Source organism: Callorhinus ursinus, unplaced genomic scaffold (assembly GCF_003265705.2).
Source record: "Callorhinus ursinus isolate GAN/ISIS: 27379988/994484 unplaced genomic scaffold, GSC_fseal_2.0 scaffold16, whole genome shotgun sequence".
Lineage (NCBI taxonomy): Eukaryota > Metazoa > Chordata > Mammalia > Carnivora > Otariidae > Callorhinus > Callorhinus ursinus.
The window spans coordinates 26,013,540-26,036,635 of NW_027397078.1; the positions used below are offsets into that span (position 1 = coordinate 26,013,540).

At 43.2% G+C, this 23,096-nt stretch overlaps 1 protein-coding gene across 2 annotated transcripts in view; it reads right to left on the reverse strand.

Moving 5' to 3' along the window:
* PHEX (phosphate regulating endopeptidase X-linked) overlaps positions 1 to 23,096 on the reverse strand; it is a 221,777-nt gene that overhangs the window by 173,710 nt on the left and 24,971 nt on the right. Inside the window, exons 1-3 of one of the 2 annotated variants that reach the window (XM_073901981.1) lie at positions 8,240 to 8,334; positions 7,941 to 8,027; positions 6,648 to 6,874 (exon numbers count right to left, since the gene is read on the reverse strand). In XM_073901981.1, coding sequence (XP_073758082.1) covers positions 6,648 to 6,874; positions 7,941 to 7,950 — 237 coding nt within the window. In that variant the 5' untranslated portion in view covers positions 7,951 to 8,027; positions 8,240 to 8,334. Of the gene's footprint in view, positions 1 to 6,647; positions 6,875 to 7,940; positions 8,028 to 8,239; positions 8,335 to 23,096 lie in introns of those variants that run through there. The other variant, XM_025857499.2, reaches the window with a different exon arrangement.

Sequence of the window (23,096 nt, forward strand, 5' to 3'; positions counted from 1 at the left end):
TCTCTAAATCTATAGCTGTTCTTTCTTGAGTTTCAGCAACTGCCTAAAGACTAAATAAAACAGATCCCAACAGATTTTCTAATTTAAATCTGATTCACACAGAAAAAAAGTTAAGTCAAATTAAGAACATACAAAATCTAAGTAACAAATCAAAAATTAGTAGCATGTGAATAAAAACTGGATTCTACATGTCTGTATCATTTGTTTATGCAACTCTACACTGTTTTTATCTATGTATTCTAGTTCATTCTACTATAATCTCTAATATTTTCTTTTTTTAATACGTAAGATTGGTATAGCATTACAGCTCTCCATGAAGATCTCCTTCATATGCAACAAATTCTACAAAGGCCAAGTTAATAGTGATGTTATGAAAAATTCAAGGAAAAACACTACTCTTGTTTCAAGGAGGAAAAAAGAGATTTTCATAACATCCATCTTGCCTGCATGTATTATTAAAATCCTTAAATTGTTGTATTCAGCTGTCTTCTCTAATTGGTCCCAAACAACCAAATCATAAGCCAGCCTGGCTTCATCCTACTAAAACTCCCAATCTACCACCATTTCTTCCAAAAATTAAGTAAGCCAGGATCGTGAAACACAATATTATGATTAAGACGCTTTGGCTTTCAATTAGATCTAGACAAATTGGAGCAATCTTTTGAGCTTCAGTCTCACAGGAAAGGAAACTAAATAGACAACATCATGAAAGCCAAAGTTTCCCTCTGATGAAATGAAGTTAAATCCTCTTATTGTAAAAGTTTATATGACTCAAGTAAAGTTACTGGACCTTTTTTAAACCTCCACATTGTTATGGTTTCTAGGGAACGTTTTAAATACACCAAACAGAATAAGGTCTGACAACTAAATCTCTTTAGAAGCATACAAACTCTTGAGGCAAAAGACTTTCTCAAGAGACCAACATTAGGACACTGTGTTACTGGAGGTTTTTTAATCCTTGTGTTTACAAATGATCCGAACATCCCAAGTAGAAAATAAAGTACGTGTTTAGGAAATCCGATATATTGAACTGAAAGATGAATTTTTTTTTCTCTAAGTACAACAAATCTCAGGTTAGGAAACAAAGCAGTAACACAAAAAGAAACATCTGCCAAATTATGATTTAGGAAAAGAAAAGACAAAGCAATTAGAAAAACTTCATTTCCAAGAGGGTCTCTCCTTGTCATTCTTAAGGATTTTGCTAAAAGCTAGACAAAAGCAGGCCATTAATGATGATTTTAAGTCAGTTTCAGTAACACGTACTTAGACAACCTGGTCTTCCAAACATTTTTTCAGGATCCTATATATTCAAGTCCTATATTGTCCTGCAAGTCCTCATTCTTGTAATCTCCTTACATAAAATAAACCCAAACACATGTAGCAAGGTACATTTGGGGGCTGTACCTTCTGTTGTTTCCTTATTTTTGAATTTCCTTTCTCCCATTTCAGCCTGTGGCAAATCCTGTGCCATCTCGCCACAGGGCAGCTCGACAGAGGACCCCTGGGCGGGTCCGAGCAACCCCCCGCTCGCCAAACTGCCTGTGCTTAGTATGGGGCCACCTTTGCCCACTGGAAATGTGCCTTTTTTCTTCACCCAAAAGTACCACCTGCTCGCCCAAAGGAATCGCCACAGTGCTGTGCCTTCCCAAAGAGAGTCCTTTTTCTTCACCCTCATGGGTTCATGGGATTAGAAAAGCTAAAAACATTGAAGAAAACAGGACGTGATGGGAAAAGAAGTCTAAGTACATAGAGGGAGGAGAGTCTGGGGTAAGAAAGAGTTCTCCCAGAGCAAGAAGAAGATCTCCTCAGCTGCCAGAGAAGTCCAAGTTTCTCATAGGCACAGTGACCAGTCACTGCCCCTAGAAAACAGCAGGATGGCGGAGGGAGTGGGAGACCCAGGTCCCCAGTAGCAGAAAAGTACACCTGAAGGGTCCACAAGGGCTGAGAGAAGGGGTTTCTTCTCAGAAACACGTAATTGATGAGTGGAGAATCTCCCACTATCCTAGGAGAAGACTGAGAAATGGGGCAACCAGAAGGTGGGGAAATGCCTAGACTGGTTGGGTTTCCCACTACAAGGTGGCACGGGAGCTCAGATGGACGTGAGACTAACTGAAATTGCCTATTTTTCGCACATGTGAACTTGAGATCCGAGAGGTATGTTGGGTACCAAAATCGAAGAGAGTCAAGTGGTTCTCCAAATGGTCCTGACCAGTTGCCTTGTCATGCTTTAAGAGAAGGGCACCTCTTGTCTTGGGCTACCGTGTCCCAGTATCTATCCTGCAAACTGTCACCACATTCATCTCATTTACACCACACGGCAACAGTGAAAAGTACATTCTAATGCACCCGTCAGTATACATGGGGAAAATGAGACGCAGACAGGTGAAACAATTTGCACACGGATATTCACTGAGTCAAACACGAAGCCAAACCATGAACCTCAGTCTCTTTAACACGAAAACCTATTCTTTCTTCTACTACCTTAGTGGTTTTCAAACTATGTTCCATGAAAGTTAAAAGGTGCTCCAAGGAGCATCTGGGTGGCTCAGTCGTTAAGCATCTGCCTTTGGCTCAGGTCGTGATCCCAGGGTCCTGGGATCAAGCCCCGCATCGGGCTCCCTGCTCGGCGGGAGACCTGCTTTTCCCTCTCCCACTCCCCCTGCTTGTGTTCCTGCTCTCGCTGTCTCTCTCTCTGTCAAATAAATAAATAAAATCTTAAAAAAAAAAAAAAAGGTGCTCCAAGGCTTGAAATATTTAATCAAATTCTGTACGGTTTTAACTATTTCTAATAAAAGCAAAATTCACAAATTCTACAACATCGGCAGTGACCCATTTGCTCATTCTTGTCAGGTTCATTGGGTTTTATGCAGATCTCAGAAGAAAGCTTCTCCTACCATATCTAGACATAAGCTTGAACTTCTAACCATGTCACGTTTACGAAGACTGTAGCTCTATTTTGTTAATTCAGGTGTGTGACTATTCATTCACATAAAATGGTACAGAGATGTAACTAGAAATAAAAACCTGTGGGGCACCTGGGTGGCTCAGTCAGTTAAGCGTCTGCCTTTGGCTCAGGTCATGATCCTGAAGTCCAGGGATCGAGCCCCGCGTTGGGGTCCCTGCTCGATGGGGAGCCTGCTTCTCCCTCTCCCTCTGCCCCTCCCCACTCATGCGTGCACGCTCTCTCTCATACATAAATAAAATCATTAAAAAAAAAAATAAAGCAAACCTGTGCTGTACCCCCGTCCCAAGCCATGCTTCAACACAGCAGTTTAGAACAAGTCACCATGCTGGCAAAGCACAGCAGCAGGAAGTCCATGAGCGCCTTCTTGTATCTGGAGACTATTCTATCCCTGACAGTCCAGTGTTTCCAGGATCCATCTAACTGAATATTAAGTATGCAAGGCAAGCTGTTAAAAACTGGTTACCATGTTCCTCTATTCCCCATGTTTCCTGTAAGCATCCAAGTTCATTTTATTTTTCCTTTTCTTTTGGCAAGACATCGTTGATGACAGTGTATGCTTCTCACTGCCTGGTATCAGAAGGTATATAAAATCTGGTTGCCCTGCTTTGAACAAGGCTACCACTGACATGTGGGTTCTTTTGATGTCAGTATGATCTCTCTATCATGAGTTTCCCGCACCAACCATTTACTTAATGGTTTTAGCAACTATGGATGGTAGCTGCCTTGGTCCTTTATCTCATTAGAATTATTTTTAAATGGTAACTTTTTTAAAAACACTTTATTCATTTGAGAGAGCAAGCGAGCACAAGCGTGGAAGGTGGAAGGGGAAGAGGCAGAGGGAGAAGCAGGCTCCCCACTGAGCAGGGAGCGCGATGCGGGGCTTGATCTCAGGACCCTGGGATCATGATCTGAGCCGAAGGCAGACACTTAACCGACTGAGCCACCCAGGCGCCCCTAAATGGTAACTTTTTAGTGCTATTCTTTGTCCTACATTTTTTAAGCTGTGATTCTCCTATAAACAAGATTTTTCTCTCACCACCTATTAGGTTGCACTGAAATCAGTCAAATTCACAATGTTGTAGATTAAAATCGACTTATCATCCAAATGCACATGAGATTCCTATTTGGAACCTGAATCAAAGAGCAACTGTTTAATTTTTTAAAAGGACATGTTTGAGACACTCAGGGAAACTGAAAATTAACTAGGTGTCAGATGTTAATTATGGAATTATGGTTACCTTTTTGGCTGTGATAACAGTCCTTTCCATTAGATAAACACTGATTTACCAGGGCAGTGATATTATATTTTGGATTTGCTATAAAATGCTCCAGCTTCCCCACAAAAAGGAAGGGTTTAGATAAAACAAGAACATTGCCAAAAGTTGCCAGTTGTTGAAGCTGGGCTGATGAGTACATGGGATTTTGTTGGACTATTCTTTTTACTTTTGTATTATTTTCCACAATAAAATGTTTAAGGAGATAAATTCTTAGAGTAGGTCCAGAAATCGGTGAAAAATAAAATGGCTGCCATTTGCAACTACTTATCTGTGTGTGAATCAAGATCTTCTATCACCCACTGGAGCCTGGGTGGCTCAGTTGGTTGAGTGTCACACTCTTGATTTGGGCTCAGGTTATGATCTCAGGGTCATGAGATCAAGCCCTGCATCAGTCTCTGTACACAGCGGGGAGTTGGCTTGAGATGGCTGGAGATTCTCTCTCCCTCTCCCTCTGTCCCTCCCCCCTCCCCCCCCCCCCCCCCCCCCCCCCCCCGCGCCCTGAACTTGTGTGCGCTCCCACCTGCACTCTCTCTCTAAAATAAATAATCCTTAAAAAAAAAAAAAATCTTCTATCACCCAATAGAGTGCATAAACTTAAACTTAAGTTTGAAAGTCTCCATCTAACTTCAAAATACCACTTAAAGTGTTTGAAAGGATGTCACAATAGTTCTGGAATTAAGGATGATAGCCTTGGGGCACCTGGGTGGCTCAGTCGCTTAAGCGTCTGACTCTTGATTTCAGCTCAGGTCATGATCTCGGGGTCCTGGGATCCAGCCCCCATGTCAGACTCCCTGCTCAGCGGGGAGTCTGCTTTTCTCCCTCTCCCTCTGCCCCTCTCCCCCCCCCCCATTTGTGCTCGCTCGCTCTCACTCTCTCTCAAATAAATAAAATCTTTTTAAAAATCTGGTTTGTTGGTTTTTAAAGTGAGTAACCTATCAGCATGAGGCAGAGATCAACTGGACCCTTAGGCAGCATCACTGTGTCTTGTATAGCACGTCTTACCGGATAGCATTAGGGTCTACCTCCATGCCATGTTCTTGTTCCTTCACCCAGCATGAAAATACAGCTGTCTCTGGAACTAAGAACTTCCTCCTGGGTAGATGGGTATTCTTCGAGTGCCTAGAGATTTCCTGAGACTTCCATTGTCTAGACTATAGCTGAGCGAACTACAGCCTGCCGGCCAACCTGCTACAGAACCACACCTGTCCATGGACAGACTGTCTACAGGTGCTCTCCCAGGTCCAAGAGCAGAGCTGAGTAGGTGAGACAGAGACCAGAGGGCCCGCAGGGCCTAAAAGAGTTCCTATCTGGTCCTTTACAGAAAAAAAAAAAAAAAAAAAAAAAGCCAGCCTCTTGGTATAAACCAAAAAATAAGCTGCATGGTGTGGCTTTTTAAAAGTTGACTTATAGCGGAAAAGGGTAATATATTCTAAAGGTTTTATACTTCTATGATTTGATCATCAGTATATCACTAATATTTGCTGGTTTGACAAAGGACACAATTGGGAGAAAAAAATCAGTGGTTCAATAAAATCTTCATTATTAGTCAAAGTAATTGGGTGGCTCAGTTGGTTGAGCATCTGCCTTCGGCTCAGGTCATGATCCTGGAGTCCTGGGATCAAGCCCCACGTAGGGCTCCCTGCTCAGCGGGGTGTCTGCTTCTCCCTCTGCCCCTCCCCCTCACTCCTGCTCTTTCTTGCTCATTCTCTCTCTCAAATAAATATTTAAAAATCTTAAAAAAAAAAGTGTGGAAGCAAAAAATACAGTAGGATCAAAACACAAAACAATTTAAGAAATGTTATTTGAGGGGCGCCTGGGTGGCTCAGTTGTTAAGCATCGGCCTTTGGCTCAGGTCATGATCCCAGGGTCCTGGGATCGAGTCCCGCATCGGGCTCCCTGCTCAGCAGGAAGCCTGCTTCTCCCTTTCCCACTCCCCCTGCTTGTGTTCCCTCTCTCACTGTGTCTCTCTCTGTCAAATAAAATCTTTAAAAAAAAAAAAATGTTATTTGAATCCTTGCCAAGCTGTTTCACTGATGAGTCTTTCACTGTTGTTCCTTTGTCAGGAGAATGAGCAGGTGTAGGGAAGAGCAGAGTTCAGAAAGTCTTAGCAGCTTGCTCCCCCACTGGAATTTAGGGACCCCACACATGCTCAGAGTAGATATTTGAGGGCCAGATCAGAGATGACTTGAAACTCACTCACCAGCTTCCTGAAAGGCTGACCAAATTGGTTTGTTCATGAGTTACACTCTGCAAATCTGGGAGGAAGGACTATTCTAGACCCCAATGTTTAACAGAATTTTTATCCTCTGATTTCACTGAGATAGGATGAGTCTCTTTCCCCAGAAAGACACCCCAAAAATCTAACCTTGGACTGAACAAAGAGTATGAACAAGTCCTCACTATACCTTCAAAATGTGCTCGTTGGACACCTTGTCATCAGGGGACACATACAGTCGGATGAACACAGAATTGCTGTATTGACCGCGAAACATTGCAAGGGTATGCAAAAGACTGAACCTCCTCTCTGACCAAACTCCTTCAGGACCAATATTAGATTCGAGCACAGGCCAGCGGAAAGGTGAATGCCGCAGGATATGTAGCAATGGTTTGGCATCTGCTTTTTCAATCGCTTCTGAAAGGGAGCAAATACAAAGGAAGAGTTAGAATTGCAAACTGGATCACCAAACTAGAATGCAAGTATATCTTCTCAAGAGAAAATTCCCCATAAGACCCCAACTTAACATTTCAGCTGTTAGAGAGAGGTGCAACGGATTGAGCAGGACCACAGAGACAGAACTACCTCTGACTCACACTTCAGTGTGACTGCCTGAACTTGGTATTCTTGCCAGGAGAGCTGACTAGGGAAGCTGCTGGATATTCTCGACAAGAAAAGATGGGCTCACTACAGCCCAATGAGCGATATTAGGCTGAGAATACTCTGCAAGACTAAGGAACAATCCTAAGTAAAGGAAACCATTCAGGAAAGCCAACCACTCCCCAATACCCGTGAATTAATGCTTCCAGACTCTTTGGTCATCTTTCACCACCCTCTTCTAGCTCACCAAATAATACCCCAAATCCTAAACAAGGTAACACACTTCCCACAGGCACTGGCTTCTTCCTGCAGTGGTCTTGAGAAAGCACACCAGAGAAAATGGCAAGTGTTAACCTTAACTCCAATCAGACCCAAGATGCCAAGACAGGCCTAAGACACCCACCTAAGCTGCCTGTTAGGCTGATGGAGAAGCAGAAGGAGGCTGGCCCACCCGGGAATCTGGATTTTCCTAGACCCCGGTAAGGTTCTATGGGATACAGCAACACAACACTCCCAAACGCCCTCTCTCCCAGGCTCCTTCTCAGACCAGACAGGGCCTCTGGATTCTTGTTTCCGCACCACATATGGTGGGGTTTGCCCTCCTGACCCTACCCGTTTCTCACGGAATAACTGCTACCTAAAGAATCCAAGCCAAAGAAATAAAATTATTTTCCTATTTTCTCCATCAAGCCAGCAACAGAACATTAAGGCAGGGAGAGTCAAGATTCAGTCTTTGAGAATCGTTCCTTTCCTCAAACAACATTTTTGAACATTAATCGAATTCTTAGTAGTTCTCGTTTTCCTTAAACAATATCCTTAAACATTAATAGACTCTCTGAAGGATAGGGTGTTAAATATTTTAGTTATTTTCTTTATTACTCACTCTCATTCATGCAAGATGAATAAAGAATTTTGGCTTTCTGTATGGCTTCAGTGTCCCGTTTTCTACTGATGGATTTCTCCAAAAGCGCTAGGAAGGTTAAGAAAGGATTCATTAGTAACCACCCACACATGGTGCCAACTTAGAGGTCATTCTACAGCCACAGTCCTGGCCTACAGAAAATCTAACGTAAAGACAGACAACCCTGGAAAAGACACATCTATAAAAGATATACAGACAGCAGAACCGAGTCCAAGTTGCTTGAGGTTCAAATAAAAAAAAAAAAACAAACAAACTTTAACCTTCTCTTTCCCCAGGTTCTCCTAATTCAGAGAAACCAAAAGTTCAATTTCCGACTCAGACCGGACCTGCTGCGGGGGTTAATGTTTTCGCCACCTACATAAAAAGAAACAGAATTCATTTATTCAAGAACCAAAAATAACTGAATTCTGTTCCTTGTTTCTGCAACAAGTAATATTCTCAAAGGAGGCAATTTCCTCAGGGTCAGGTTTCTTAAGATTTCTTCACAGCCCAGCCTCTCAGGGAGGTCACCTGGAAGAAACTGCCCATTAGAAGTTTTATGCGATGTTGCATAAACATGCTGTGGACATGGGAGAAGCGGTTTAGACAGGAAATGGAGAGGCAAGATTGGCAAAGCCTCCCCAAATCTCCTGAAGACTTGTCCATTTACACGTGCGGAGTCCTGGCCATTGAAATGAGGTCGTGGGTAGAAAATGGCTGTCAGCATAAACATGAGCCCACCCAGAAAATGATGTGCGATTTATAACATCCCTCATGCTATTGTTTGAAGGTGGAAAATGCCAGCCGTCACGATGAAGGAGAGGAGGGAAAGGCGAGACTCAATAAAAACTCCCCTCCTCCCCTCCCTGCAAAACACACCTTGGACGTACCGAAGAGCATTCATGTCCCTACAGGAAGCCCAGAGGAAGCATCCCCGAGCAGCGCCGTGGCACTGCCTACATCGAGCCGTGTCAAACTGCCGTTGTCAAGGCATTGCAGCTTATTTCTGAAACAACCTAGCTGCCTCCCGGTGCCGGCACAACAGATGCCCCCGCAGTTCTCTGAATAGCTTCAAGACACAATGGAGCGTGCTAATCAACTTAATTAAACAATTACATATTCCCTGAAGAGGAATCTCTACTTCTAAACTAGAAGTTCTACCTTTCAACAACAACAAAAAAAATGCAATCCAGAGCTTGTGTCCTGTTTTTTATAAAGCACCGGTACATGAAACAAGTCCACAGAACTACATAGACTCAAATAAAATAAACTGAGTTGGATGTGGGCGTTTTCAACTGTCTCAGCTTGTTTGGTGTTTCTTTCTTGTGTATTATCACAGCAATAAAAGCAAGATAACTAGCCCCAAGGATCAAGAAGGAAGATTGTTTTCTTTTTTTAATAAACACAAAGCTCTAAAACCATACCCACATATATTTCTATTCAAATCAGATCAGGTGCCTTTGCACTGTATTACTTCCACAGTCATTGGACTGTTGGGGAGAAACATTTGGAAGTAAATAATCCAAATTCCATTTAAGGATCTGATGTTATTCCAATGCTATAAACACTCCACAGATTGCAAACAAGAATGCCCTGAGGACCAAAAACAAGCCATGGGAGCAAAAGAACTCAAAGTAGTAAATATGTACCTGAGTGTGCACCCAAGGCAGTCTGTGTATCACGAGAAGGTGAAAAGAGGACATGCAACGCTAAGTAGGGCATTCCCAAAACCCTAAGTGTGCACAAATATCAATCATTTGTTCAGGCCTACCCCCAGAGAAATCGTGGGTTCAGTTTTAGACTATTGCAAAAAAGTGAATATTACAATAAAGCAAGTCAAATTAATTTTCTGGCTTCCGAGTGCATATAAAAGTTATGTTTACACTATACTGTAGTCAATTAAGTGAGCAATAGCAGCATGTCTAAAAAAAAAAACAATGTAATTCCTTAATTTTAAAAAATACTTTATTGCTATAAAATGCTAACCATCATCTGAGTTTTCAACAAGTTATATATATATACATATATATATATTTTTTTTTTGCTGGTGGAGGGTCTTGCCTTGATGTTGATGGCTACTGACTAATCAGGGTGGTGCTTGCTGAAGGTTGAGGTGGCTGTAGCAATTTCTTAAAATAAGACAATGAAGTTTGCCACATAGATTGGCACTTCCTCTCACAAACTATTTCTCTGTAGCATGAGATGCTGCTTGAGGGCATTTTACCCACAGATCAACTTCTTTCAAAATTAGAGTCAATCCTCTCAAACCCTGCCACTACGTTATCAACTAAGTTTACAGAATATTCTAAATCCTTGGCTGTCATTTCAACAGTCTTCACAACATCTTTGCCAGGAGTAGATTCCATCTCAAGAAACCACTTTCTCGGGGCATCTGGGTGGCTCCATCAGTTAAGCGTCCGACTCTTGGTTTGGGCTCAGGTTGTGATCTCAGGGTCGTGAGATTGAGCCCTGCATCGGGCTCTGCACTCAGTGTGGAGTCTGCTTGAGATTCTCTCTCCCTCTCCCCCTCCCACTTGTGCTCTCTCAAATAAATCTTTAAAAACAAAAACAAAAACAAACAAAACCACTTTCTCTGCTCATCCATAAGAAAAAACTCCCCAACCTTTCAAGTTTAATCATGACATGACAGCAATTCAGTCACACCTTCAAGCTCTACTTCTCGTTCTAGTTCTCTTGCTATTTCCACCACATTTGAAATTACTTCCTCCCCTGAAGTCTTGAACCCCTCAAAGTCATCCACAAGGGATGGAATCAGCTTCTTCCAGACTCCTGGGAGTGTTGGTATTTTGACCTTTTCCCATGAATCACACATGTTCTGAATGTCCTCTAGAATGGTGAATCCTCTCCAGGAGGTTTTCTATTTACTGTCCCCAGATCCATCACAGGAATCACTATCTGTGGCAGCTAGAGCCTTATGAAACCTATTTCTTAAATAATAAGACTTGAAAGTCAAAACAACTCCTTAATCCATGGGCTGCAGAGTGGATGTTGTGTTAGCAGGCACGAAGGCAACATGAATCTCACTGTCCACCTCCATCAGAGCTCTTGGGTGACCAGATGCACTGCCAGTGAGCAGTCATAAGTATTTTCCTGAGCTAACAGGTCTCAACAGTGGGTTTAAAATACTCACTAAACTAGGTTGTGAACAGATGTGCTGTCATCCAGGTTCTGCTGTCCCATTTACAGAGCACAAGCAGAGTCGATTTAGCATAACCGTTAAGGGCCCTAGGATCTTCAGAATGGTCAACAGGCACTGGCTTCAACTTAAGGTCACAGGGCCGCATTAGCCCCTAACAAGAGAGGCTGTCCTTTGAAGCTTTGAAGCCAGGCACTGGTTTCTCCTCTCTAGCTATTAAAGTCCTACATGGCTGCTGCTTCTAAAAAGGGCTGTGCCATCTACACTGAAAATGTGTCATGTGGAGTGTAGTCATCTTCATGAAGTATCCTAGCTAGATTTTCTGGAGAATTTGGATATCTGGGTCACTGGATAACGCTGCTTCACCTTATATTAGGGAGCCAGCTTCTTTCCTTAAACTTCACGAATCAACTTCTGCCAGTTTCCAACTTTGCTTCTGCAGCTTCCTCACCTCGCTCAGCCTTCACAGAATTCAAGAGAGTTAGGGCCTTGCTCTGCATTAGGCTTTGGCCTAAGGGGATGTATACTGTGGCTGGTTTGTCTTCTGTCCAGACGACTGCAACTTTCTCTAGATCAGCAAGTAGGCTGTTTTGCTCTCTTATCATTCATGTGTTCACTGGAGGAGCTCTTTTAATTTCCTTCAATAGTGTTTCCTTTGCATTCACAACTTGGCAAACTGGTGCCAGAGGCCGAGCTTTCAACATACCTCTGTCACTAAGCTTAATCATTTCTAGCTTTTGATTTAAAGTAAGAGACCCATGACTCTTCCTTTCACTTGAACACTTACAGGCCACTGTAGGGTTATTAATTGGCCTGATTTCAATTTTGCTGTGCCTCAGAATAGGGAGGCCTGAGAGAGCAAGATGGGCAAACAGCCAGTCAGAAGAGCAGCCAGAACACACACAACATTTGTCAATTACGTCTGCTATCTGCTATGGTTCGCGGGGCCCCCAAACAATTACAATGATAACATCAAAGCTCACTGATCACGGATCACCGTAACAAATAAAAGAGTAATGAAGAGATTGGAAATATTCCAGAATTAGCAAAATGTGACATAGAGACACAAAGTGAGCAAATGCTGTTGGGAAAATGGCGCCAAATGGATTTGCTCGATGCAGGGTTACCACAAGTCTTTAGTTTGTAAAAAATGAAGTACCTGCCAACCCCAAGAAAGGGAAGTCCAATAAAGTGAGGCATGCCTGTCTGTGTCAAAATTCTGGTTTCTGTACCAGAATGTGGCTTTTTCTTTTCTTTTTTTTTTTTTTTTTTTAAAGATTTGACTTATTTGACAGAGAGAGACATAGCGAGAGAGGGAACACAAGCAGGGGGAGAGGGAGAGGGAGAAGCAGGCTTCCCACGGAGCAGGGAGCCTGATGCAGGGCTCGACCCCAGGACCCTGGGATCATGACCTGAGCCGAAGGCAGACGCTTAACGACTGAGCCACCCAGGCGGCCCCAGAATGTGGCTTTTAAAACAAATTCATCTGTCCTGGGTAATACTTGTCAAACCCTTTCTGTTCTCCTCTCCTCCTCATGCCCAAGCAGGTAGGAGAGCACTGATATGCAGACAGTGGTGTGGCAATCGGCTGGCAGCATCCATTTTATGTATCTCTGTATCTGAATTAGTGGTAAGAGGAATAAAGTCTAGCCTGGAGTGTAATTAATGAGCAGGAAACAAACTCTGCCTATCAAAGGCAATTACTCAGGTTATTAAAATGTCCCTAAAGCGCTGAGAAGGGCTCCTGGGTCACCCACACAAGGGCACTCCCATCATCAACTGTGTTGTTTCTTGGACAATTTCTCAATCTTCACCCCCCTTCCAGGTATTCTTAACCATGTCACAACAGAAAAGGAAAACTCCAGTTCAAAAAACCTATCGTGCCATAAACCTGAGACTATCAAGTTGGTTTCAAAGTGCTGCTGATCATCAAATTCAAACATAACACAAAAATATTATGTATTTTTTCTTCTCATTAAATCTTAAATAAAATCATTGAATTCTTTAATATAATCTAAGTTCCCCATTTTTTCTGTGTATGGTTAGCGTATTTTGTGTCCCATATAAGAAGCCTTTGCCTGTCCCAATGTCATAATATTCTGTTTTTTACAGAATCCTTATTGTTTCACATTCATATCCACAGTCCACATAGAATTCGTTTCTGCCCATGGTGTGGACAGCCAGCCATGTCTTTGTAACACAAGCCTGGCTTCACAGGGGCAACTAGGGGGAGAACTTTAATGAAGAAGGTATTTTTGGTCACTGGGTCCCAAGTACTGTGACGTGAAAAGTCATCTCGGTACATAAAACCGGCATTAACAATGGCTGATCTCCATTAAAAGGAGTCGTCTGTGGAGCAGGGGCTGGGTCACATTCATCTCGAGCACCCAGGGCCTACTGCTTGGCGTGGTTGGTGCTCATTCCCCATTTGCAGAGTTGAATTCCTGAAAAGTTTAAGTCTGAGAGTTTTTCATCCAACAGAAAAGGAACTGTGAGAATCTGGACTTCTTTTATTATTGCTTGTTATAATCAGCAATGTCCCAATTACAAAAGCATCCATAATCTCCTTTTCTCACATCCCAGTCTCTGCATCATACAATGGAATCCAAGACTTCGTTCATCGGTTTTCAGGAATACCAGGTTTTAGAATGCCTAGGTTTCATCATACCAGTAGTCTCAGCTCAACCATCCACTTCCTGGTCTTCCATCTGGGGGTAAATACTTAGCTGGCATCCAACTTCCTTTAAGCTCAGAAGCTGTGGAGTGAGGAAATCAGCAACCAGCATTGACTTTGAGTGGGATGGGGAATGGGGGAGGAGGGAATCTGGGCTGGTGATGTTTCCTGGGATCACAGGCATCAAGAAAGACTGGGGATAATTGTCAACTATACTTCAATAAAGTTGGGGGAAATAAAGGAGCGCTGGTGAGTGCTGTTGGTTCTCAAAGTATGATCCCTCTATCTATAGCATTAGCATTACCTGGGAATTTGTTAGAAATGCAAATTTCTGGGCCATACCCTAGACCTATGGAATTAGACACCCTGGGGGAAGACGCAGCACTCATTCAAATTCACTTCTGCTGAGACAGGGCCTTTACTGAGGGCTCTGGAACAGGAGAAGGGAATTCCAAAGGAAGGACCAGACTCCTGAAGACTCAGAAGTCCCCTGGTTAAGTCAAGAGCTCAAAACATGCTTCTTTGCGTTCTTTCTCCCAACCCTACAACCCTTCTATATGCCTAGTCTAAAGGGGATCCTCTGGCTACTCGCTAGGAGACTGATGAATGCTGAAGCTGCGTGCCTGATGCACTTAACCCAAACAGCAACTGCATCCTGAAACCTTCATGTCACAGGTCATCAAGGTGAATTCTCAATCTCACGGTAGATTATGCCAACATTTCTCCCTTAGAAATCAGGGGGGGGTGTCCTAATTCTAGTTCAAAGAAAAAAACAAAACAGGAAAAATCAAAACTTTGGAAAGTCGAATCCACATTCTAAGGGAAGGTATGCCCTTCCACACCTAGGTAACAAACACAGTGTTCTCTAGAAATACATATCTTTTTAAACTTATCCTATCATGGCCTGGTTTCTCCTTTGGTGGTACTTAAAAACCACCTTTGGATGGCCCACGGTAGACTGTCACCTCTAATCTTACTATTTTTAGTCCTTGTTGATTTTCCAGGCTACAGACTTCAGTTTGGTTTCCAGGCTCCTCAGTTTATTTACTGTACTGAGAAAATTCATTTTTCTAACTCACACTGCATGGGTATTAAACTCTTAGGCAGCTGGACCTGGAGACTTTAAATCAGCTTGCAAAGGCTGTTGCTCTTCTCATTAAAAAACAAAATTCAAGTTAACTAAGTCATGGTCCGTGGATCCCATAACCCTCATGTTTTCACACGAATGGTGCGCTCAGCTCTGCCGCTCCTCTGCCCAGAGCTGGGCAGGCATGGCGTCACCTGAGTCTTTCTGAAACACTGAAAAGGCAGTAAGAACTGATATTTCTCATTCTTTGGGGTAACTCCCACCTAAATACAGGGAGAGAAACTGTCAGAATCCTTTTCTCTGTTCGTTTTTTATGATCATCTTATAATGATCATTGTTGGCTGGCATCAGCTTAAGAAAAAGGGGCAAAGATTATTTTAGGGGCACTAAAAACCTCTAATTCATCGATCTAAATCATGGGTTACCAAATAACATAAAAATACCCCCAACTTAACACAAAAGACCTCTTTGCCCATAATGAAATCAATTTTATAAAACTGCCAGACACTACAAAAGTCTAAGAGAAGGTAACTCTTTTATTATGTTCACTTACAAGTGAATTTATAAGGATTACACTTATCAGGGTTAAACTTCAAAATAATTTAAACTAAATGTTAACATTACTCTTTGACAGCATAGAATTACAACGAATCTACCAATACGATATTTTAACTCATAAAAATCGTTTTCCTAGTTAGATAATTTGGATCTTAGCAGATAATTCAGTGTAAGGCCTGTGGCGAGTTTAAAGTCACTAAAATCCATCTTCAGTTTTTTCCTAGAGTAAAAACCCTAATTACTTATTTTGTCCTGCCCATTTCCACCATCTTAACATTATAAGGGAAAGGCCATGCATGGTTATATACCCCCTGCAGGGGTTCTTCCCGGAGTAGTCCTGAACATCCAAGGACCCAATGGTGGTAGCATTCATTTATTAAACATCCGCTCTGTGCCACATGTATTGTACATGACCTCGATTAATCCCCCACAAACCCTAAGAAGCATGTATCACTGATCCCATTCTACTCTACTCGGGAGAAGACCCTAAGAACCTGTCCGAGAAAACTCAGGTAGTAAAGGTTAGATCTCTGATTTGGGTTCAGGTCTCTAAGTCCTGTTCATTCAACCATCAGGTATCCAGTAAAACCGCGCCAAGTTGCTTTTGCGTGTGAGAACAAGGCCCCCAAGTGGCTAAGCCAGAGGCAGCAATGCGATCGTGGACTTGAACTAGAGCTCTCAATCCTAACCAGAAGAAAGGCATTCCCTGGTGACATCGAGGTGTGTTTCTGCAGTGGTGGACTGACTGTGCTGAGCCATGTATCCACTTTGCCCTGTCACCCTATTTGTGACCAGGGAGACACACTCCTGAGGCACCTAGCCAGGGATGGGAGGCCTGGTGATGTTAGGGCAGGACACAGTTAGCTGATCCCCAACGCTTTTCTTCACATCATGTCCCAGTCTAAACCAGTGGTGTCCAAACTTGAACAGACATCAGAATCATTGGAAGGGCTTATTAAAACACTGAGTGCTGCGTCTTCCCCCAGGGTGTCTAATTCCATAGGTCTAGGGTATGGCCCAGAAATTTGCATTTCTAACAAATTCCCAGGTAATGCTAATGCTATAGATAGAGGGATCATACTTTGAGAACCAACAGCACTCACCAGCGCTCCTTTATTTCCCCCAACTTTATTGAAGTATAGTTGACAATTATCCCCAGTCTTTCTTGATGCCTGTGATCCCAGGAAACATCACCAGCCCAGATTCCCTCCTCCCCCATTCCCCATCCCACTCAAAGTCAATGCTGGTTGCTGATTTCCTCACTCCACAGCTTCATTTTAATTGTCAACATTCTTCAAGGAGAGCACTACTTTGTTTTGTTCTGGAGATGTTTTCATCATATTGGCCCATTTAAGTCTAAGTTCCTCAGTTCTGCAAAGTCCAGCTTTAAAAAGTTCCTTTCTCAAAAAATTAATTAATTAAAAAGTTCCCTTCGCAAAGGTGAAATGCGATAGGGGTTAAAGGCGAGGGTTGATTCACTGGTTCAAGAGCCAAAACAAAAAACAAAAACGAAAAACTACACGATGCCAGGAAGACTTCCAAAGTGAAAAAAATACAGGACAGCTATTTTCAACTCCAGCTTATACCACACCCTACGGCATCCCTCAAATTCTAAAAAGTCTGAGCTCTAGACTTCACAATTCCTCCCTCATCTGTAAAAGCAGCATCAAAACACTGTAAACATAGGTTTAAAAACCCACTTCCCAACTAACCCCTGTTTTTACTCCCAACTTCCATGAGGAGTTAAGAGTAGCAGCGGTTCTATTCTTGGCTGTTCAAACTAAACTGTGTGATCAAGAAAGGCTGCCCCCCCCTTTTTTTATGACTTTATTTGAGAGAGAGAGAGAGGAAGAGCAGAGGGAGAGAGACAAGCAGACTCTGTACTTAGCTCGGAGCCCGATGCGGGGCTTGACCCCATGACCCTGAGATCGTGACCTGAGCTGAAATCAAAAGTGGGACCTTAACCAACTGAGTCACCCAGATGCCCCGGGCTGTCCTTCTTAAATGGGGTTTCTAACAGTGAGGGATTAGGAACTGGTCTCTTCCCTTCTGTATCCCAAAGAGGGGAAGCAACAGCACCTTCGGCATAAGCCAAAGGAGCCGAAGGGCTGGCAGGAAGACAGCAAACTTTCACGACCCTGCCCCCCCACCCCCCCGCAGCTGCTGGGCCTTCCCCAGCAGATTCTGGGGAACCGATGTGCTTGATGAAGTACATTCCTAAGTTCAAAGAAAGCAGGGGCTAGAGAGAAGAGACAATGACCCTTCACGTTGTCCTGAGGAGAACACAGAGAAAAGAATACCCAATAACGCTTGAGGTTTTCTGTAACAAGACAAACTCCGCCTTCATCTGGATCCCAAGCTAGAAAACAGAACAGCGTGATAGGGCCTCGTGAACCGATCTCTATACATCAACTCCCTCCTCCAAGGCATTCTCTACATGTGGCCACTGTGCTCTGGCAAAACCCATCACGCCCCTCAACGTGACATTTACAAACAGGCCCCCAGATGCCTGAGGACAGAGGCGAAAATCTTCACACAGGCTACCAGGCCTGCACGCTCTGGCCCCTCCTTTCTCTTCAGTCTTGTCTTTTGTCCCTTTTCCCTTCTGACTCCGAGCTCCAGTCACACTGGGCTTCTTGGGTTTCCTCAAAGGCACCATCTAAACAAAGCCTCTGCTCATGCAGCTCTTTCCGCCTGGGTTAAAATTGGAGACATGTGAAATGTTAGACCCATAATCCGTGGGGGACAAATTATATGGCTGGATTGGTTTGGGCAAGTCACATAATTTCCTTGACCTTCGCTTCCTCGGATGTAGGGCAAAGACAGAAATAAACAATGATGGCCAACAGCACCAAATTAGAGTGAGGAACCAGAGAGAAAACAAATGATAGGCTAAAGGAATAAAATTAGTAACAAGAAATGTTTGGGCCTTGGGGAAGTGAACTTATGAATTCAGAATAGACAGCAGGTAGGAGAAGTTCCATTTGGAGCTTAACAGCAATGACCACGGTAGGAAGCAAACCTGTGAGTATACCAGCACGTACCTGCGTGTGTTTCTCTCAGAAATATCGGTTCCCACACCAATCTCAGCTATTGATGAAAATAAAACCCCCTTATTTTCCTAAAAGGCCCATACATGTTTTAAAAATACTTCTCATTGTGTAAATATGAACACCAGTGAGCCTTTCCAAACAAACATTTCTTATTTGTGACAAGCTATTCTCCAACTGGCATATAATTAATTTTCCTGTTATGGGTAGTGCCTTCTTACACAGAATGTTCTCTTGACACTTTAAAGCAAACAGTCCATCATTACTAATTCATTAAGCATTCAAAGAGATGCTATTAATCACAATGAACTAATGTGGTATTAATGGGTAGGTTATTAATCTGCAATTACCTGATTTCCTAATAAATTCAAGTTGCCCAAGGTTTTGGGGGAGGAAAGCAAGGGAAAACAAAATGAACAAACCTTTCAGAAAACAAATTAAGGGGAAGAAATATCTCTCCCTGAATCATAAAACAATACACACAAACTTCCTGTTTTCTTTTTACCCTATGACATCTTTGTTTTTACCCAACGTAACAACATTTGTAATTCATAGATTTTCATTGAAATCATAGTACGAATGGAGGCAAAACAAAACCACCCACGCCCCTGGGAGAGGTGAGTTTCCTCAGTGACATACTGTGTCCTCAGATGTAGTAAAGCCTGGCCACTCATCACGTGGTCCCTAGACCCGTAGTGTGGGCTTCATCTGAGAGCCTGTCAGAAAGGCAGACTCTTGGGTCCCTCCTCAGACCCAGTGAATCAGAATCTTCACTTTAACACGATTCCCAGGGGATTCATGTACACGTTCAAGGCCGGGAAAAACAGTATTACAGTCTGGCTTTGTAGCTACACATTAGAGTTGAAGAACAAAGTGGGGGAGTTTGCTTATCCACCAGTGCACATTAAAACCTAGGAATACAGAATAGGGAACATCATGCAAATCTCACTGAGTATTGTTTAAAGCACATAAACAAGGTGGATGAAGCCTAGATTAGTGGAAATACAATTTACATAGCATAATTCATCTAAGAAGCACATTTTTTTCCTACCTTAACATCTCTGAAATTGGAATCCATCTTAAAACTGTCAATTAGGCACAGTCACTGCCTGCCCGTGTGAGGATGTGATCGAGCAGTTCTCATAGTAGGCACTGGAAACCAGCTGGCTGCATAGCCAGGAAACTGTCACTTAAAAGGTCTTCAGAAAGATTTCAATATGATTTGGGTATGAAATGAAAACTTATTGTGTATCCAAAGAGGCAATCTCGGAGGAAAATCCCTGAGCCAATAGGGGAGAATTTTTTTTTTTTTTTAAGATTTTATTTATTTATTTGACAGAGAGAGAGACAGCGAGAGAGGGAACACAAGCAGGGGGAGTGGGAGAGGGAGAAGCAGGCTTCCCGCTGAGCAGGGAGCCCGATGTGGGGCTCAATCCCAGGACCCTGGGATCATGACCCCAGCGCAAGGCAGACGCTTAACGCTTAACGACTAAGCCACCTAGGCGCCCCTTGGGGAGCAGTTTTTTAAGAAATGCGGAATCACTGCTGCTATTGACAGCCAGAAGACAAGGCTTCATGAGAAAACAAAAGCACCAATGACTGGAAATCAAAAGGACTGGGAAGAAGTTTTAGGACTACTCCAACCAATCTCTCCTGCTTGCATTTTCCTTTTAACTCATGCAAAAGAGTCCTAGGGTAAAAATTAATGTCTACAGGAACTCTTTCAATGAACACAAGGTAAAAATGCCAGGTGAAAACAAGGCACCGTGTGTAGTAGCTCCGTCTTTGGTGGCATATGTGAAGTAATGGTGCATCTTACAGTTGACAGTGTTTCTGATTCAATGAAATATGGTATCAATTTAGCTAAGGCTATGGAAGACTCAGCCACCTGTGTGTGTTCTCCTGCTTACTTTTAAGTCAAATAAACGCAACAAAATTGCATATAACTAGAGCGCCACCATCACAGAAGACCCAGCATTTTTCCCTCTGAAAAATAACGTGTCCAGAAATGTAAGGTTGTTTGGGTTTTTAAAAAAGGCAGCAGGGCGCCTGGGTGGCTCAGTCGTTAAGCGTCTGCCTTCGGCTCAGGTCATGATCCCAGGGTCCTGGGATGGAGTCCCACATCGGGCTCCCTGCTCAGCAGGAAGTCTGCTTCTCCCTCTCCCACTCCCCCTGCTTGTGTTCCTGCTCTCGCTGTCTCTGTCAAATAAATAAATAAAATCTTTAAAAAAAAAAAAAAAAAAACTGTTTCCAAATGACTCCCAAAGCATTCAAAGGACAAGTAAAGCTGTGGCGAGGGGAGACATTTTGACGCCTGCATCACGGGTGTCACAGGCACATGGCGGCTTTGGCTGAGTACTCGGGCAGGTGCAAGGCCTCTGGCAAGAGCAGTTCCATAGACGTCCTGCCACACCATGGGCTGTGCAGCCTTCAGACCTCAGCGGAGCCACAATTGCCTGCTTTCCTCACCCAGCACTTCCCACATGTTCCCCACCAGACATGTTTCATTCTGGCAACGACCTGCAGCTTGCAAACCCCAACTTCCTCTTCCCCACAGTTCAGAGTTTCCAGACGGACACTGACACCTCTGACCTCAATTCAAGTAACAGACCTTTAGGTCTTAATTTACTTGCACTGGTGTGTATCCAGACCAGCGTGCAGATCAAGGAGAAAAAAGAAATCCCTTTTCTTCTCCTACATTATTCTGGGACTCAGCCAAAAGGTTGGGAAGTGTAAATTGAGAGAAACTAATGAATTAGGGCACTGCCGGGTATTCTGTAATGTCAACTAGCAAAGCATGTTGTGACAGCAGTTTTGAACGGGTCTCAGTTCAGAAAACTCGGAGAACTTTCCCCAATGGAAAGTGCCTACAGTGCTTGACTCAGTTGATTTGGTTTTCACCCTTGAGTAGGTTCTCAAACGTGGCACCATGACAAAGTCACCTGGCAGGGGAGGAGTGGTTAAAAAATCCAGAAGGCCAGGCTCCACCTCAGAGCAATTACATCAAAACCTCTAAGGATGGGCCCTGGGCGCCTGTGTTGTTTGGGCTCCCTCGTGAATTCAGTGCACAGCCGTCAGTGAGAAGCACGGCTCGAGAACGGCCCTGTCCGCCACAGAAGCTGGGAGTCGCGTGGAGCTACTGAGCACTGGAAATGTGGTTCGTCCACATGGAGAGGTGTTCCAAGTGTAAGAAGCATACCGGATTCCCAAGACTTAGGAACAAAAGAATGTAAACTGTCTTGTGAATATGTTTTTATCTTGATTACGTGAAATGACAATTCTCTGGGTATGTTGGGTTAGACAGAATCATGCGATTTTACCTGTTTCCTTTTTCTTTTTCTAACACGGCTGTTTAAAAATGTAAAATAATATGTGACTTGCATTTTTGACTCACATTACATTTTTTCTGGACAACAGTGACTTCATAGGTCACTAGCTGTGTGACTATGAAATACTTAACCTCCCCAAGCCTCAGCTTTCACAACTATAAAATGGAAAAATAGCACCTTCTTGGCTGTCAATATTTTTATGAGGTGCTAAGGGTCAAACCATCTGAATTCTAATCCTAGCTCCACTGCCCATCAGCTATGTGATCCTGGGCTGGCTAACAGTACTGCTCGGTGCCTTTGCTTCCTCATTGGCAAAACACAGATACATCTTCCATCTTATAGACGTGGTGGGAGTTCAGTTTAGAGAATTCAACTAAGGGTATTATTAAAGAAAGTTATCTCTACACAGTGCCTGGCTTGCTAGGCCCTTCTCCGTGTGTATTCCTAGGATTTTTTTTTTTTTTTTGAATCATTAAAAGCTCACTTCACAGTAATGAGTAGAAGTCCTGCCCATTAGTAATATATTGGGGGAGAAGTAGGGATTTTGCCACATCTTACAGCTGCTCAACCTATCCACACTGTCAAGTTGCAGTTGAAATATTCTCAGAGTTGAGAGGGAGTACAGCTGAAACCATCTCATCAGGGATATGGGAAATGCAAGGGTGAAATTTTCAACTGTTTGGCCACGTATTTTTGTGTGCAAGCAACTTTTTCATTTTTCTGGTGCCTAAGTTTTGCCACTGACCAATTAGGAGTACAGTAAAGGTAAGTGACTGACCCATTTCTCTAAAGACGCAGGTTTCAAGGTCCGGGAGATCTGAGTCATCTGCTTCTGCTGTGAAAGCCAGATGACCCTTGGAAGTTCTTGCAAAAATCCCACATTCTCAGCTCCATTATCATTCCAGCCTGTGGCAACCAAGAGCACCAACACGTGGGGATGTGGAGGAGCTTCCGTAATCATTACCACTGCTCACATGGGTACGCCTCGGAACTGTTACCACCAACACCAGCTAGGATTTTTCTTCCCTTTCCAGTCATGGTCTTTCAGGAAGTGGCTTTTCAAAAATATGCAACCCTTCTGAACAACTGCCAAGTAAAATACACTTACACACACCAACTGTGCAAAACGGGGCCTGGGTGTAGGCAAGCTGAGAAGTATTCCTGTAGGTGTGTATGTGTCTTTCTCGGGATGCCCATATCCTGTGTCATCAGTCAGGCCAAAGAAGTTATATTTAGTCAAAAGAACCTAAATTTAGTCGGCCATCTTCTAAAGTAAAAGTGTT